Here is a 19,440-nt window from a genome sequence, read left to right on the forward strand (position 1 = left end):
CTCACCAAGCTGCTTGGCGATGGTCTTGTAGCCCATTCCAGCCTTGTGTAGGTCTACAATCTTTGCCCTGACATCCTTGGAGAGCTCTTTGGTCTTGGCCATGGTGGAGAGTTTGGAATCTGATTGATTGATTGCTTCTGTGGACAGGTGTCTTTTATACAGGTAACAAGCTGAGATCAGGAGCACTCCCTTTAAGAGTGTGCTCCTAATCTCAGCTCGTTACCTGTATAAAAGACACCTGGGAGCCAGAAATCTTTATGATTGAGAGGGGGGTCAAATACTTATTTCCCTCATTAAAATGCAAATCAATTTATAACATTTTTGACATGCGTTTTTCTGGATTTTTTTGTTGTTATTCTGTCTCTCACTGTTCAAATAAACCTACCATTAAAATTATAGACTGATCATTTCTTTGTCAGTGGGCAAACGTACAAAATCAGCAGGGGATCAAATACTTTTTTCCCTCAGTGTAGAGCTGCAGACTCAACTCATCCAATTAACACATCACTTAAATAATTGATTTGGCTGAAACAGCCCACGGGCCGGACAAGGTCAAATGAAAGTTGTTCTCAAAACAGCATCCAGCAGAATGTGCTGCTTTGGTCCTAATAAAACACAAGGTCTCCCTGTCTCTAATTTCTCAGAAAAGTATACCAGAACAGTCATTAAATATTATATATAGGCATTTAATTTATCTGTCAGGCACCAAGGTCTCATCAACTGTCACTGTTCCCTGTTTATTTCTCAGTTCTCTTTCTGGTCCCATGGATAATCTCAATTAGTATGCTGTCCTCTAGAGCATGGGACAGAGGTTCAAAAGGGCACTGAAGCTAAACAGATGGAGAGAGCCCTGGGCTGTTTTAGTACCCAGGATGCTGTGTAGGATGGATCGTGTGCCCTGGAGGGAGTGTGTGAGTGTGCATGTGTGTATGTGTCCTGCAGTGTGAGAGTGTTACCACGGGGGGGGAATGTGTGTCACCACGGTGACCTGGGACACTATAGGGCTTGGCTAGCTGCCACTATGGACATGCATGCAGAGACATTGATCTCCCTGGGAGGCTGTGACTATGGATGAGTGTTGCGGATTATATTCGGAGCTTAGAACACAGGAAGAAGATGAAAACTATAATATTCATAGACAACAACAGAGGCAGTGATGCACAGACCACTAAGAAGACACTGACAGTTACTTCACACGTATCCCAAAGTCCCAACACACAAATCCCTTACCTACATGAGAGCTGCCTACCAGGCAGCATGAGTCATCTCAATGTGCATAATCTCTTTATTTCCCCCACGTCGTCCCAATAATCTGCTAAACTCTATTAGCACTCTCAGATCACTGCTGTGTCATGGTGTGAACCGAGCCTTAGTGCACCTCAGAGAGAGAGAGAGAGTGTGAGAGCATGTCACTCTGGCCTAGATACCACACAGTACACACTCCTCCCTCAAAACACAACCTCCCTCCCTGTTCCTCCCCACTCCTTCTCAGAGCCTCCTCCAATGGGAACGCCACAGGGAAGTATCCTCGGCTTCATCCCAGACTCAGTGGGCCATGGGCACGGGATGTAACCTGACAGCAAACACAGAATATGCTCCATGCTGATTTGCATAAAGGAAAAACACATTAAATTGACCTCTTCAAAAAGCGATTGGGATTTTATTTTGCAAATAAAATACACATTCAGCAGATGATATGAATGTCTGAATGTCTCTCTGGGTAGCTATTTCATTACCAGCAGTGTCTTGTATTTTTTATTGAACCAATATTCAGAACATGGAGAAAATAAAAGAGAGTGGTGGCTCTGATCTGTAGAACAGTTAGACAGCTATACATGAAATCAAATCAAATCAAAATCTAGACTGCAGAGGAGAGAAAGCGTAATGGGTATCTGAAAAAGGAGAACTGGACATCATCAATAAACTGAAGAAAGTCTCAAAGTTCATTTGTAGGTAGTCACTTAACATAAATTAGTAAAAATAAACACTACAAATGAATCGTCTAGTCAAGCACTGGCGTGATGTTTGATGTGTCTCTTAGTTTGTTTTCATAACCATTTGATTGCCCATATCAGGCCTAAAATGATGCATTTCCAATATACTGTATCAGCAGTAGTTTTGCTGGATGCTGGTTAATCCTCTCTAATGCCTGCAATCGCAGTCAATCCCGTCGCTCCAACAGCTGTGTGACTGTGGCTCCCAGATTAGAGCACTACCCATGGAGCTGCATCACACTGATACATAGCAGCCCCTGCTGGAGCACAGTTCACATCATCCTCAAAGAGGATAAGTATTGAACAATCACTAAGGACTAATATACGTACACACATCATCACCAATAAATATCACTAAGTATTATGGCCAAAGATACATTTTGTTGGTCTAGGTTGGAAATAGTGAACTATACTGAACAAAAATATAAATGCAACATGCAACAATTTCAAAGGTTTTACTGAGTTACATTTCATATAAGGAAATCAGTCAATTGAAATAAATTCATTAGGCCCTAACCTATGGATTTCACATGACTGGGAATACAGATATGCATCTGTTGGTCACAGATACCTTTAAAAAAAGTAGGGGAGCGGATCAGAAAACCAGTCAGTATCTGGTGTGACCACCATTTGCCTCATGCAGCGCGACATCGCCTTCGCATAGAGTTGATCAGGCTGTTGATTATGGCCTGTGGAATGTTGTGCCACTCTTCTTCAATGGCTGTGCGAAATTGCTGGATATTGGCAGGAACTGGAACACGATGTCGTACACGTTGATCCAGAGCATCCCAAACATGCTCAATGGGTGACATGTCTGGTGAGTATGCAGGCCATGCAAGAACTGGGACATTTTCAGCTTCCAGTATTTGTGTACAGATCCTTGCGACATGGGGCCGTGCATTATCATGCTGAAACATGGGGTGATGGTGGCGGATGAATGGCACGACAATGGGCCTCAAAATCTCGTCATGTTGTCTCTGTGCATTCAAATTGCCATTGATAAAATGCAATTGTGTTCGTTTTCCGTAGCTTATGCCTGCCCATAACCCCACCGCCACCATGGGGCACTCTGTTCACAATTTTGACATCAGCAAACCGCTCGCCTACACGACGCCATACACTTGATCTTCGGTTGTGAGGGCGGTTGGACGTACTGCCAAATTCTCTAAAATGACGTTGGAGGCAGCTTATGGTAGAGAAATGAACATTCAATACTCTGGCCACAGCTCTGGTGGACATTCCTGCAGTCAGCATGCCAATTGGTTTTGTGTGACAAAACCGTACATTTTAGAGTGGCCTTTTATTGTCCCCAGCACAAGGTACACCTGTGTAATAATCATACTGTTTAATCAGCTTCTTGATATGCCACACCTGTCAGGTGGATGGATTATCTTGGCAAACGAGAAATGCTCACTAACAGGGATGTAAACAAATTTGTGCACAACATTTGAGAGAAATAAGCTTTTTATGCGTATGGAACATTTCTGGGATCTTTTATTTCAGCTCATGAAACATCGGACCAACACTTTATATGGTGCATTTATATTTGTGTTCAGTGTAGCAATAGACAAAGTCCCTCATAGCTATTAATATGTACTGCTTGGTTGTGCTGCCACCCTGTGTCCTTAGTACACAACTGTAGTTCACCCATGTTCTGTATACAGTACATTACCTAGCTTAAGATGGACATCAATTCAATTTATTAAGTGATTATTGGAGACATCTTAGAAATAGCGTAAATGTCTAATCTGTCAACAAAACCATAATCTATAATTGAACTACATTTCCCTGAACAATTAACATTCCTTAGCCTCGTAAGAACCATGCTGATCTCACAAGCGTACATTCTGAATATATTGATAAAAGTCACCTTGTCCGAGAGATTTTCATGGTTATCAAAACTTCACGCCAGGGTAAGCCTACACAAAACACAGCCCTTATTTTAAGCATTTCTAAAATTCCCAATGGGAAAAATGTATGGGGGAAAAACTATTGGAACCATTTCTCTTTTTGACCGCTAGGTTTTATGGGTATTATGACACCTCCACTGTGGGGCTCTATTCCAAAGGGTAGGTTTAACAGAGCAAATTAACTGTGACCATACATATCACCCATATATCGTCAATGATGCTATTTAGGCCTATATAGGATTTGGAAAGTCATCAACAGCTATTGTTTCAATTAAACACAGAGTTCAACTAAAACTAGACAATACCTAGGCCTAGGGTTTCAAGCTCTGGTTGATTTCAAATTCAATAACTGATATGTTGGATTCACATCTCCATCTCAACCAAAAAATCAAAGTTAAAGAATAGTACTAAATCAAATCAAACTTAATTTAAAGTGCATTTAAAGTTTAATTTGATTTAGTCCTATTCTTTAACTTAGATTTTTGATTGAAATGGAGACGTGAATCCAACATATCAGTTATTAATTTGTAGACAAACTGGAATTAAAGCCAGACTAAGTCAGTGGCACAGATGGAACTATCCAAGCGGATAGCTTTTGCTGATCACAAAAAAAAAACAGTAAAAGGATTTTGATACTCTTCTGCCACCTAGTGGATAACAGCTATACATAGCTTCACTTGGAAGGGGTTTGGATCCCAATCATTAGAAAATGACAGATACATTTGACTGCCTCCCTGGCTTCATTTTCTGAGGTTTACAAGGAATGATGTGTGTGTGAGAGAGAACGAGAGAGTGTGTGAGAGTGAGAGAGTCTCTGGTAATCACATATTGATGGGCCCCGTGTAGCTCAGTTGGTAGAGCATGGCGCTTGCAACGCCAGGGTTGTGGGTTCGATTCCCACGGGGGGCCAGTATGAAAAAATTAATAATGTATGCACTAATTGTAAGTCGCTCTGGATAAGAGTGTCTGCTAAATGATGAAAATGTAATTGATCATCACACATTTGACCTGGTCATGGAGCACTAATAAAATTGATGTCATTTCAGAATTAAATTAAAAACACTTGATATTAAAAGATTGTTTTATTCACAATAGAAGTGTAACAAATATAGTTTATGAAACATTTTGCTGCTCATTAATATCATTTAAGCTCATAAGATTTATATAAATGTAGAATGGCATATTTGCCAGAATGGAATATTTACATTTGAATAACAAAAAACAAAAAAAAGAACAATTCCCCACAAAATTAAACTTGCATATAAAGCAAAATAAACTATGTGCAATGGAATGATTATCAGCAATATTGTACAGTTTACATTTTTTAGGTTGTTTCACAAAACCATTAACAAGAGATTCACAAATAAAAGGCATTGTAATGCGAGAGATCGTCAGCACAATATTCAACCACAAAGTCAATTTGAAATGAACAGCACGTCTTCTAGTCTGCATATTGAAACAAAGATGAAAGGAAATGACTGGTTCATATATCGTGTGTTAGATTTTTACAGCGACTTTAAGTTTCTCAGTATCACTACGAGTTATCTCTGCTGCTCCCTAAATCTGCAACAGTCAGGAGGAGAAACACTTAGGCTCTCAGACAGTGCAGGGATGGTGAATGCAGCAATTTCATATCTACAGTGTATCACAGTGTATAGTGATGCTCTTCCCTGGAGCCGGAATGGCTACCGAACTGAACTAGGTGGTAGGGATGTCAGCCTACTTGGATATCACAGTTTCCCTCATTAACATTGCTTCCTCCAGTCAGGTAAACAGGTAGGCTGCCCTGCTGGCTTGTCAAAAGGAGCTCTGGAAGAGTTTGGCTCCAGTAGTAGGCTGATATCAGCTTCTCAAAGCTCTTGTCTGGTCTATCCTCTAATGTAAGAATATGACTATTACTTCAACTATGACGAAGGCCCTTCTTCAAGACCTCTTGATCCTACCCCATCTATTTCCCAATAAGATGTATGTGGACAACTAAGAGTGGTTAGATGGGTCCTGTGGTCACCTGAACATCCATTTCTGAGTGTCCATAAACGTCCATGTTCATAAGTGTGTTTGAGCGTGTGAGTGTGTGTATAGTGTGTACGTCTGTGTATGATACGCATGTACAGTATATGACCGTTTCTATGTATTTATCCTCTTGTCTTTATACAGTACTCAGCATGTATGCATGCATGTTCATATGTGAGTGTATGTCATCCAGTGTAGTGGACATACAACCTTCCTTGCATCTTCTCATTACATTTCAACACAACTAAACAACTACGCATTGTGCTTCCTCTTATTCTTCTGAACTGACTAACAGCATCCTCTGATCGGTACCACCAGAGCCATATATTTTAAAGAGTTGGGCCAACTGTACGAATTTGGAATATTTCTAATTTTAGACATTCAGTTACATATCATTATTTAAATATTCCCTATGCTGTGTTAAATGGAGAGCTAACATGGCTGCCATAGAATGTTGTAGTGTCATGTAAATGCTTCATAATGCAGAAACCTCAATGGCCCAACTCTCTAAATACATAGCTCTGGGTACCACAAAACATTGTTTCAACATTTTGTGCTTTCCAGAAGAAAGGAACAACAAACAAACAAACAAATGAAGAACAACAAAGGTCAAATAATCTTCAGTTCACATTTGATGGTACATTCATATGATGCATTCGTTCCATATGATTGACTCCCAAGTTCTTGGTCTGATTCTGCCCTTGTCTCCCCCACACTGTCTTCCCACCATCCACCTAAACAACAACACAGCCTCTCGCTCCACAGTGCCACCTAGGGGCCTGATCCTAAACCTTCCTTCCTATGTACTATGGAATAAATTAACAGCAAAGCAACTATTTACATTACATGGATTCATGTCTCTACCACCTGTAATAAAGGAACAAACAAACAAACAAACAAACAAACAAACAAAGCACATGTCAACTTTGTCAATTAATAAACAAAGGAACATGTTGATGATGGGGGTGGGAAACAAAGCGAGCTCTGACAAACAGACTAGGCTGAATGAATTGATGACATGTTGGTAGAAGGGATGAACTCTACTGTCCACACGTTCCATATTTCAGGAAGAAGGAACCAGATCGATTGTCAACATTTCTACGTCATTAACAGAGGTTGTTCTCAGTGCAGGTCTTTTCCCATCAAGGTACTTCATCTCCTTTATTACTCTATGGCCCCGTGTAGCTCAGTTGGTAGAGCATGGCGCTTGCAACGCCAGGGTTGTGGGTTCGATTCCCACGGGGGGCCAGTATGAAAAAAAAAAAAATTATGCACTCACTAACTGTAAGTCGCTCTGGATAAGAGCGTCTGCTAAATGACTGAAATGTAATGTCGACTGACTGGAGGACTGGACTGGTGTATTACTGGTGTCGAACACTAGATGTCACTGTGGTAGAGGAGATGATTAAGCACTAAATCAACGATGCCATCTGAACAATGTGGTACCTACCTGCCCTTTAAACCTTGCCATTTGCCTGAACTGCTTATTTGATAGACCATTTTAGACTGAAAGGCACTAGTTAAGATTTGACTATCAAGCAGGTGAGAACCAAGCTCTGGGTCTTTAACAGAAATCCACCTAAATGGTCCATTGTTTAAGTGTGACTAAAATCATATTTATGATAAGAACGACACAAATGTGATAATATGTTGATTGACATAGATCTGTTTTCAGTCTCACCCACAAACACATACCCCAAATGGTGGAAAAAAATAAATAAAAATGATAAAGCTGTCTTCAAATCAGTATGGCTTTTTTTTGGAGTGACGGCAAATCTTACAGCGCAGAGTGTCCTGTTCTCCTCACAGAGGAGGGTAGATTTACAGCACTGAGAGGGAGGGGGGGTGGGGGGGACGGACGGCAGCATGCAGACTGACTGCTTTCTCTACAAGATGACAAGACGAGCACTCTTGGATGAGGTGGTTCTTCCCAGTCCCCAGTAGGGGGCAGTCTGGGTCTGGAGAGGCAGGCAGCCGGTCCGGTCCGGTTCCATCTGGTCTGGTCAGGGACTCCAAAACAGGAGAGAGTCCAGTCCGCCAGGGGAGTGGCCTGCCTGGGTGAGCTCCACCCATGGTGGGGGAGGAGTAAGAGAGACAGCTCCGCCCACTGCTCAGAGAGGGAGGGGGTAGAGGAGTTTGGTGGTGGGAGGGGTCAGGTCAGGGGGTGGTCCAGGAGGACCACTCTACTCCAGCTGGCTGGGCTTGTCTGTGTCTGTCATCTCCTTCTTAATGACAGGGAGGGGGTGGGCCTCGGTGTTGAACACCCAGTGCTCCAAGGGAAGATGGTCATCATCAGAGAAGAGCAGGTACAGGTATCTGAGAGAGCGAGAGAGAGACTCAACTTAGCTCAAACACTCATATGTGATCAACAAAACATGAGGACCTCAGACAGCCCACTTATTTATACCAACAACCTCCACTCCTAGTTGTGTTCTCAGACTGATGCAATCATGGACAACATCTACTAGAAGTCTGAGAGTGTCAGAGAAGGAGGTGGGTCGTGGGCAGTCTCATAAGACATGTCCCAAAACCAACTCAGGGAACAACCAGTTCAGGAACTCTCCCATGCCAAGAGAGAAAGAGAAAGAGATAGGTGGTGGCTCCAGATGTTACAGAGAGGGATGATTAAAGGCCGTGGGTGGGAGAGAGAGTCCAGGCCCTCCTCCCAACAGTTAAACCAGACCAGACCAACCAGATCAAGGCACAGCTAGGGGGAGGAACATTGAGTCCATCACAGTCAGTGACCCCCCCATTAGCCCCCAGTGTTCTCAGAACACAAGTGATTACTCAAAACCCCATTTCACTACACTAGGAATGTGGAGTAAAACAAAAATAACTCATTAAGTCATAGCATAGGATCCCTCTTTAACAGAATCCCGTGTCCTAATACTGGGAACAAAGAGAATAAGCGGGGTGGCTTGTGGGCCCCTTCATGTTGACAAGTGCTTAGCTTTTGATCTGGGGGAACTTGTTAATGCAGTAGGCCATGCGCTACAACAAGCCCACAGCACAGCCCACCTCCCTGGGAAGGAACGGGAGGAGACAGCAAAGCAAACAGCCAGACAGACAGATATACACCGTTTTCAGAGTCACTATTGCTAATGTGACCTCACTCTAAGAGATGAAGGAGGAGGACCCTGGCTAGGAGGCTGAGAGAGAGATGGAGAGAGAGGAGAGAGAGGAGAAAGGAGAGGGGTGACAGGAAGAGAGAGGGTGAGAGGGAAAGAGAAGGTAAGAGAGGCAGAAAAAAGGGAGTGGAAGAAAGTAGGGAGTGAGGGAGAGCCAGTGCCTAAAAGATGGATTTTGCAAGCATCAGTAAACAAGGCATTTGGGCAGGCCTGGGATCTGGAGACCCTATTCGCCAAATTGCAGCACTTTCCACCACCATTAAATACTAGAGAAGTTTGAACGGCTCTATTAAGCGGTGGGACTCACACAGCGTTTCATAGAAGCATCAGTCAGAGAGGCAGATTAGCCCAGGGGTTTGGGCACAAAAGGACAATCAACACCAACATCAAAGTGCTGCAGTTATTAACTGCACAGGATGGTGAAAACATATTTCACTTTTCTGTCAAGCAAGACTCCCTCCCTCCCTCACTTACCCTCTTATCCTTTCTCTATCCCAACCTTGAACCTATCTTATTTTCCTCTCTCCCCAGGTCCCCTCTTTCCATCTCTCTCTCTCTTCATCTTCCTACCTCTCTTTCCCTTTCCTTCTTTCCCTCTCTCCTGCGTGCAGCTTGTTGTTATCTGACTGAGTCATGGTGACGTGGCTGACGTTACAGTCCCTAGCCCCCGGAGCAGAGCAGAGCAGGGGAGGGACACAGAGCAGAGCCGAGCAGAAGAGGGACACAGAGCAGAGCAAGGGAGGGACACAGAGCAGAGCCGAGCAGAGGAGGGACACAGAGTAGAGCCGAGCAGAGCAGGGACACAGAGCAGAGCAGGGACAGCAGGGACACAGAGCCCATGACCTCTCTATAAGGTCACACCAGAGTGCTGTGACAAGGCTCCCACAGGAGGGGCGCAAAACAACACCACTGACACTCAATAGAAACAAAACAACACCACTGACAATCAATAGAAACAAAACAACACCACTGACACTCAATAGAAACAAAACAACACCACTGATCCTCAACAGAAACAAAACAACACCACTGATCCTCAACAGAAACAAAACAACACCACTGATCCTCAACAGAAACAAAACAACACCACTGATCCTCAACAGAAACAAAACAACACCACTGATCCTCAACAGAAACAAAACAACACCACTGATCCACAACAGAAACAAAACAACACCACTGATACTCAACAGAAACAAAACAACACCACTGATACTCAACAGAAAGGTCCCTGCTGAGGTCCCTGTACATGTAGTCCACAGCACACTGTGCTAGCAGCAGCCTGCCTGTCTGTCTGAGCCGGCCGTGACAATACACCCAACAATACACCCAGGATGTCAGTAGTTTCTCCTCAGAGGCTCGCAGGCACAGCACAGACAGAGGTGGAGTACTCAGTGGGGGAAGGACATTATTCTACTTCTGATCTGTTTTGAAGTGTTCAAACAAACTGAATGTCAGGAGCTGTCATAGAATAGATGTCTGTTTTTCAGGATGTGATGAAACTCTAGAGCAGGTCTTAGATGTCATGGAACTGTGTGGGTGTCGAACTCATCCACACACGAGAAGATTAAGATAACGGTCTACTTGGTATAATGGGGAGGAACATTCATGACCTCACCTGTCCCAGTATATTTTCAAGAAAATCCAATACTGTAGTTATTCAAGGGAAGGTTCTGGGGAAGGATGTAGGATAACAAAAGCATGCCAACAAACCTGATGTATTTTCAGACAAGATCGATAACATTTCTATCTAATGGACTAACAATCGCACTTGACTTTTTCCCCCCTATTACTAGCGCTGACTTTGCTGATAGCTACTTTATTGAGGAAAAATGTACTTACTCTGACTGTGATATGTGGTTGTCCCACCTAGCCATCTTAAGATGAATGCACTAACTGTAAGTCGCTCTGGATAAGAGCATCTGCTAAATGACTATAATGGAAAAGGCAAGGCCAAAGTTTTCATACTAGGTATCCAGATGCCTCTATGCAGAATGACAGTGAGTGACTAGATGACACTGTGTGTGTGTGTGTGTGTGTGTGTGTGTGTGTGTGAGGGTCTTACTTGAGTGTCTCGGCCAGGTAGAAGCTCTGCTGGACGTCGTCATGGTTGGGGCTGGAGGCGTAGACATCCCTCACACCACTGTAGCCCCCCTCCACACGACAGTGCTTCTCCAGAGCCTGAGAGACACAGAGAGAGAACAGAAAGTAGAGCGGAGGGAGCAGTGTTGAGCTGACTCTGTTCTTATGTCAGTGTGTTGGAGATGTATGCTCTGTGCTAGCTAGTTGTTGAGCCAGCACATTTCAATTCAGTGTGGCTGCTCTGCCTGGGGGTGGGGGGGGGAAGAGGAAAGGAGAGAAGGGGAGGCTGCCTTAGGCACAATGACTCAGGGAGAGAATGGGGCTGAGGAGGAAGGGGCTGCAGTGTTCACACATCCAGTCTGGCTGAAGAGGGAGGAGGGAGGAGGAGGTACAGTATCTGCAGGCAGGTAGAGAGACAGGCAGATTTATGGCTAACACAAGGCCCATCAGAGGTAATCTCATGTCATTAGTGGATACAATTACACGGCTCTGGGATTTGGGCAATCAGCATTCAACATCGCCACTGTTCTGTTCTGTTGCAGCATGGCAATGATACAGCAGAGGGGAGGGAGGGAGGGAGAGCGAGAGAGAGAGAGAGAAGTGAGGAAGGAAGAGTCTCAGAGGTTTTGGAGCCTACTGCGCTCAGAATTAGCCATGTGTAGACCTGAATGAGTCTACAAATCACAGTGAACAGGGGTCTATTGGAGTGCAGAGCCCTTTTCACTGTGATTTGAGAGGAAGTCTCTTCTCAGTGGAGGTTAGGAAGGGACAGAGTGACACAAACATGACAGGAAGGACTGTGGTGGGATAGTTCTGATGGATGATGGGTACTGTAGTTTAGGCTTGGGCAGTATACCATATATACTGTATACCAGGGTATTTGGAAATAGCCACGGGATGGTTTTCCAATACCGTCAATACTGTTGAAACTATTTATTTGATGTTTTTCAATACATTTTAATATTTGTAGCTACTTTTTAAGTACATACCTGCAGTCAACTTGTGTAATGCGTTAGGAGATAAAGCAGATAGCGTTCTTATTTCACCGGTCACATTATTTTACATTATGAAGCTTATCGTAGTTCCCCAGCACAGTTGAGCCAGTCACGTGTTAGTTTGTAAATAGCACAACAGGAGAAAGCGGGAGCAGATGAGTCCAGCTGTGTATTGACAGGGATTGTGTTTAAAATTGGAAGTCCACAGTGTTTTTTGGCTTCAAAAGAGTGATCAGAGACGTGCAACTTTAGTTTTCCTTCACAGAAAATACATTAGTGCAATACATTCAGCAGAAAATAGCCTAATTTTCATCAAATGACAACAGAAGTGCAACGCTATTTGGCTGGCAGACACACAAGTAAATGAGCTTACAATGAAAAAGCAAGGTATTTTTTGCAAAAACGATGCATGGCCATCATATTTCTAATGTTTAGGCCGATCATCGAAAGAATGTAGCCGGCTACATTTGCTAATGTTTTGCTTAAAGTTAATCTTGCATTTTACCAAAGAAAAATAGGCTGGCTACACCGAGAAAGGAAGCTATACATCAGTCAGAGTGCAGTCTGCTGATAGAACGCCCGTTCCTGAATTCTCATCCCAGTTTAAAAGTGCAACTGAAGCACAAAATGAGTCTGATGCCGAGCAGAAATTACAAGAAGAAGCATTTTAGATGTGTTTACAAAATGCAGCAATATATTTCTTATGCGTTTTCTATTTTTCTCCTGCGTGAAAAACTCTGAATTATGGGTTAACACGACCCCTAGTTTAACTTGGTATCTAAGTAAGTGGCTCAATTAATAAGGTGATGGGGCATCATATTGTGTTAGCTTTCTGATGTGTTTGAAAAGTCAAAGCCCTTTGGATGATTTATCTGTACAGCTGCCACTGCGATGTTTTCTCCTCTCTGTTCTTGGCCCGTCTGCTCCTCCCCCCTCTTCTCTAAGCAGAGCAGGCAGGCCCGTTGCCCTAGCGACTCCAGACTCCACAGTCCACACAGACTGTTGGAGAGCCAGTACTGCATGCATTAAAGCTTTGTTCATTTGCACAATGTCTCTTGTTCACATTCGCTCGTGAAAGTCCAAACTCACCAAAAAATGACATTCGGTAGCTCCTACCTATATATGTATAACTGTATGAGCTTGATTGCCTGTCTTTGCAATTCGTTTATTTTCTATTGCGCTCGTTAGCATATTTAGCTAGCAGCCTCCATGGAAATGCACTATTACCTGTGATAATGTTGTTAGCATTTTGAGCTTTTTTTGGCGCCCACTTGTGTACCAAACCGGTAATACCGTAAATCCCAGGGTGAGAGATGGACGGTATGGCGATATGAAAATCTGGATATCGCCCAACCCTACTGTAGTTCTCACCTGCACGGCCTCCCAGCCCCACTCCCTGTACTTAGGGTCGTGGGTGAACCTCCACATGTACATGTAGGTCTCGATGACCTCTGGCCTCAGGATGAAGTACTTCTCGTTCTGCCGCGTGGCGATGGCCTCCACGCCCCCGTCAAACCTGAACGCCTCCGGGCCCAGCTTCAGGGCTATGACACGGGAACAAAGGAAGACAACAACACGTCAACGAAAAACCCAAACCTAGCTCTAGGTGAAAGTAAAGGACACAGAATGTCAAGAGAACCCAGAAAACTAAACTTCAGTTCCTGGATGGAGCATGAACCCATGATGACATTTCACAGCAGGCCACCAGCCCAGAGACCAGATTATGAGTAAAGCAAAGTTCAAAAGGTAAAGGGAATTAACAGGGTTTAGGCCTATTGTTCATTCCTGTAATCCCTGTTTGATGAGAACTAGCACCTATGCACACAGGCAGGCAGTGACTCAGCGGGGGTGGGGGAGGGGATTGAGGTGGGTTGGAGGTGGGATGGGGGCACAGGGGTGCTGTGGAGTCAGGCAGGGTCAGCGGATTACACTGCTTCATAGAACCGTATCTGAATCTAATCTAGCGATGTCCTGAGCCAGTTCTGTTGATAGTAAATTGATAGATAGGTACAGTGAGGGAAAAAAGTATTTGATCCCCTGCTGATTTTGCACGTTTGCCCACTGACAAAGAAATGATCAGTCTATAATTTTAATGGTAGGTTTATTTGAACAGTGAGAGACAGAATAACAACAAAAAAATGTTATAAATTGATTTGCATTTTAATGAGGGAAATAAGTATTTGACCCCCTCTCAATCAGAAAGATTTCTGGCTCCCAGTTGTCTTTTATACAGGTAACGAGCTGAGATTAGAAGCACACTCTAAAAGGGAGTGCTCCTAATCTCAGTTTGTTACCTGTATAAAAGACACCTGTCCACAGAAGTAATTAATCAATCAGATTCCAAACTCTCCACCATGGCCAAGACCAAAGAGCTCTCCAAGGATGTCAGGAACAAGATTGTAGACCTACACAAGGCTGGAATGGGCTACAAGACCATCGACAAGCAGCTTGGTGAGAAGATGACAACAGTTGGTGCGATTATTCGCAAATGGAAGAAACACAAAAGAACTGTCAATCTCCCTCGGCCTGGGGCTCCATGCAAGATCTCACCTCGTGGAGTTGCAATGATCATGAGAACGGTGAGGAATCAGCCCAGAACTACACAGGAGGATCTTGTTAATGATCTCAAGGCAGCTGGGACCATAGTCACCAAGAAAACAATTGGTAACACATTACGCCGTGAATGACTGAAATCCTGCAGCGCCCGCAAGGTCCCCCTGCTCAAGAAATCACATATACAGGGCCGTCTGAAGTTTGCCAATGAACATCTGAATGATTCAGAGGAGAACTGTGTGAAAGTGTTGTGGTCAGATCAGACCAAAATCGAGCTCTGTGGTATCAACTCAACTCGCCGTGTTCGGAGGAGGAGGAATGCTGCCTATGACCCCAAGAACACCATCCCCACAGTCAAACATGGAGGTGGAAACATTATGCTTTGAGGGTGTTTTTCTGCTAAGGGGACAGGACAACTTCACTGCATCAAAGGGACGATGGACGGGGCCATGTACCGTCAAATCTTGGGTGAGAACATCCTTCCCTCAGCCAGGGCACTGAAAATGGGTCGTGGATGGGTATTCCAGCATGACAATGACCCAAAACACACAGCCAAGGCAACAAAGGAGTGGCTCAAGAAGAAGCACATTAAGGTCCTGGAGTGGCCTAGCCAGTCTCCAGACCTTTAATCCCATAGAAAATCTGTGGAGGGAGCTGAAGGTTCGAGTTGCCAAACATCAGCCTCGAAACCTTAATGACTTGGAGAAGATCTGCAAAGAGGAGTGGGACAAAATCCCTCCTGAGATGTGTGCAAACCTGGTGGCCAACTACAAGAAACGTCTGACCTCTGTGATTGCCAACAAGGGTTTTGCCACCAAGTACTAAGTCATGTTTTGCAGAGGTGTTAAATACTTATTTCCCTTATTAAAATGAAAATCAATTTATAACATTTTTGACATGCGTTTTTCTGGATTTTGTTGTTGTTATTCTGTCTCTCACTGTTCAAATAAACCTACCATTAAAATTATAGACTGATCATGTCTTTGTCAGTGGGCAAACGTACAAAATCAGCAGGGGATCAAATACTTTTTTCCCTCACTGTAGATGGATAGATATATTGTAGTGATGGGGGAAAGAAATGGATAGTTACATATCGGCATATAATTTTTTACGATATATCGTATCATTTTGACAATATTGCAATATTATTTTTGTACTAGTTGGCTGTACCTGCACCAATGCTCCAGTATTTTTCCTTCATAGCTTGTTCTCCATCTTCTTTTGAAATAAGGAGCTAATTTGTTTTCAGCACTTTTATTTCCATGACTGATCAAAACTCATTTTCTCATGTCTCTCTGCAGCAGACATATGGTGAGCATTATGTTTGGAACATCGAATCACAATAAAATCACAGTATCGAATTGCAATACATATAGTATTGGTACCTAAGTACCGGGATAATATTGAATTGTGAGGTCTATGCCAATTCCCAGCCCTAATAGGTTTCCTGATGGTCAATCCGGACCAGAGGAAGTGAGAGGAGAGACCATCTGACTCAGACTAACCTGGCTGGCACTATGCTCTGTCTACCCAGCAGCCCCTCTGGGCTCAGAGAGAAACCAGGCTCAACGGCTTGCTCTGAAGAGGAGTGTGTGTATACAGTGCATTCGGAAAGTATTCAGACCACTTGACTTTTTCAAAGTTTTGTTACGTTACAGCCTTATTCTGAAATGGATTCAATTGTTTTTTTCCCTCGTCAATCTACACACAATACCCCATAATGACAAAGGAAAAACAGGTTTGTATAATTGTTTTTAAAAACTGAAATATCAGTACTTTGTTGAAGCACCTTTGGCAGCGATTACAGCCTCAGATCTTCTTGGGTATGACGCTACTAGCTTGGCACACCTGTATTTGGGGAGTTTCTCCCATTCTTCTCTGCAGATCCTCTCAAGCTCTGTCAGGTTGGATGGGGAGCATCGCTGCACAGCTATTTTCAGGTCTCTCCAGAGATGTTCGATCGGGATCTAGTCCGGGCTCTGGCTGGGCCACTCCAGGACTTTCAGAGACTTGTCCCAAAGCCACTCCTGCGTTGTCTTGGCTGTGTACTTAGGGTCGTTGTCCTGTTGGAAGGTGAACCTTCACCCCAGTCTGAGGTCCTGAGAGCTCTGGAGCAGGTTTTCATCAAGGATCTCTCTGTACTCTCTGTTCATCCTTCCCTTGATCCTGACTAGTCTCCCAGTCCCTGCTGCTGAAAAACATCCCCGCAACATGATGCTGCCACCACCATGCTTCACCGTAGGGATGGTTCCAAGTTTCTTCCAGACGTGACGCTTGGCATTCAGGCCAAAGAGTTCAATCTTGGTTTCATCAGCCTAAAGAACCTTGTTTCTCATGATCTGAGAGTCCTTTAGGTGCCTTTTGGCAAACTCCAAGCGGGCTGTCCTGTGCCTTTTACTGAGGAGTGGCTTCCGTTTGGCCACTCTACCATAAAAGGCCTGATTGGGGGAGTGCTGCAGAGATTGTTGTCCTTCTGGAAGGCTCTCCCATCTCCACAGAGGAACTCTGGAGCTCTGTCAGAGTTACCATCGGGTTCTTGGTCACCTCCCTGACCAAGGCCCTTCCCCCCTGATTGCTCAGTTTGGCCAGGCGGCCAGCTCTAGGAAGAGTCTTGGTGGTTCCAAACTTCTTCCATTTAAGAATGATGGAGGCCACTCTTGGGGACAATCAATGCTGCAGAAATATTTTGGTACCCTTCCCCAGATCTGTGCCTCGACAGAATCCTGTCTCGGAGCTCTACGGACAATTCCTTCGACCTCATGGCTTGGTTTTTGCTCTGACATGCACTGTCAACTGTGGGACCTTATATAGACAGGTGTGTGCCTTTCCAAATCATGTCCAATCAATTGAATTTACCACAGGTGGACTCCAATCAAGTTGTAGAAACATCTGAAAGATGATAAATGGAAACAGGATGGATCGGAACTCAATTTCGAGTCTCATAGCAAAGGGTCTGAATACTTATGTAAATGCAATATATCTGTTTTTATTTTTGTTATTATGGGGTATTGTGTGTAGATTGATGAGGAAAAACAATATTTTAATCAATTTTAGAATAAGGATGTAACGTAACAAAATGTGGAAAAAGTCAAGGGGCCTAAATACTTTCCGAACTCTGGTTCTGAAGGGCTGCAGTGTGTTCAGGCTTTTGTTCCAGACCAGCATTAACTCAGCTGATTCAACCAATCACGGTCTAATCTGAAGATTAGCTGGATTAGTTGAATCAGGTATGTTCAAGCGGAATAGAAACAAAAGCCTGTACACACTGCAGCCCCGTTGCCTACCACTGCTGTAGAGGGAGACAGGGGGACTGATGTGCCCCAGACGTCGGGGTCAGTCAGTCAGTCAGTCAGACTCACTGGTGCGGGCGTAGGACTCATGGCAGGTTCGGGCAATCTCTGCGGCCTGCTCCATCTGGTGACCCGTCTTGTCTTCGGGCGCTCCGTCCGCCCCCAGGGCGATCATGCCCCCGGCAAAGCACGTCAGGTGACCCATCTTGTGCTCCAGCAGCCCGCCCTTCCACTCGGCGATGTACATCAGGCCGCCGCTGGACTTCCTTATCAAACTGGTCTCAATGGCCTGGAGGACAATGACAAGAACGGAAGACAGATGAGCACTCTATCCAACCCTAGTCCCAGACAAGGGCCATTCCCATGCAAATGGGGTGGACCCTTCCGGAACATGAATAACTACTGCCCAAATAGCATTGTTAAGCTTGATGAAGCTGCTGTTGTAGGAAAACTAGGGGTCCCAGCTGGTGGCCAGCCAGTGTTATCTATTTTCTGGGGCAGCGTGGACACAAAGAACGCTGCTCCTATTTATCCCTGAAATTTACACATACACGAGGGCCACTTTACCCAGAGACATTCTGGAATGACAGGCGTGTCCCATCCACAGCGAGACATGACACCAGGAGGACAACAAATCATTCAGAACAACGGGCGGCCCGTCTCTCCGCCGCTAGCCACACAGCAGGTGTCCAATACAGTACCATCACATGACTGACAGACAAAACACAGTTATTACAGAAATATAGGGCCATTACTGATGTAGAGAGAGATATAAACCTGCCTTTTAACATAGGGAATAAATAACCGCAGCAAAGACAAGTCGACGGCATGTTGAAACGCTACACTATTCCAGGTGCATTCTCTGATACGCCTCATTGTTCATCGCTTCACTTGGCACATTTCTTTTCATATTCATTGGGTCTGCTTTTCTCCTGCATGGGGAAGACCTAAGAAAACGAAATATGGCAAATCTCCTGAAAGTAATGACATTTTCAAAAGATCATTCAGATCGGTGCTTTTGTAGAGTGTAACACATCATGTAAATGGGTCCGTGTATAGGCGGCTGGGCTTTATACGCCGCGTTCCGCCTCAGAAAACCAGCTGATTAATATTCCCCTAAGCTGGTTATTTCATTTCCTTTGGTCTCTTTAAAGGCAGCCTATGTCCTGTTTAGCAACAGCCCAGCCTGTTCCTGCTGAGACCATTTCCTTCAATCTCTGCCTCTGACTACTAGTGCTTCAGGAACAGATAAAGCATATATATGAACCATATATATTTTATAGCTACCTTCTGTGAGTCCCTGTGGCCATATGTTCTCCCTAACCTCCATCCAGGGGGGGATCTAAAGCCTGACAGACAAATAGACCTGGAGCAGATAGACAGAGGCAGACAGCAGCGCATCTTGTTCAGCTTCTCATGAGACAGAGAGAGAGAGTTGATTTAGGGAGAGAGAGAGAGAGAGAGAGAGAGAGAGA

The 19,440-nt window shown here is 44.3% G+C and overlaps 1 protein-coding gene across 1 annotated transcript; it reads right to left on the bottom strand.

Moving 5' to 3' along the window:
• Positions 1–7,750: 7,750 nt before the first annotated feature.
• LOC311122474 (mannosyl-oligosaccharide 1,2-alpha-mannosidase IA-like) lies at positions 7,751–18,254 on the bottom strand (the record flags this gene model as incomplete). Its single annotated transcript, XM_084196823.1, has 4 exons — positions 7,751–8,233; positions 11,111–11,226; positions 13,494–13,666; positions 18,035–18,254. Coding segments are annotated over 4 exons (642 nt in total), but the record flags the coding sequence as incomplete, so codon positions are not given.
• Positions 18,255–19,440: the final 1,186 nt, after the last annotated feature.

This window comes from Coregonus lavaretus (assembly GCF_964263955.1).
Source record: "Coregonus lavaretus genome assembly, contig: HAP1_SCAFFOLD_1385, whole genome shotgun sequence".
NCBI classification, from domain to species: domain Eukaryota; kingdom Metazoa; phylum Chordata; class Actinopteri; order Salmoniformes; family Salmonidae; genus Coregonus; species Coregonus lavaretus.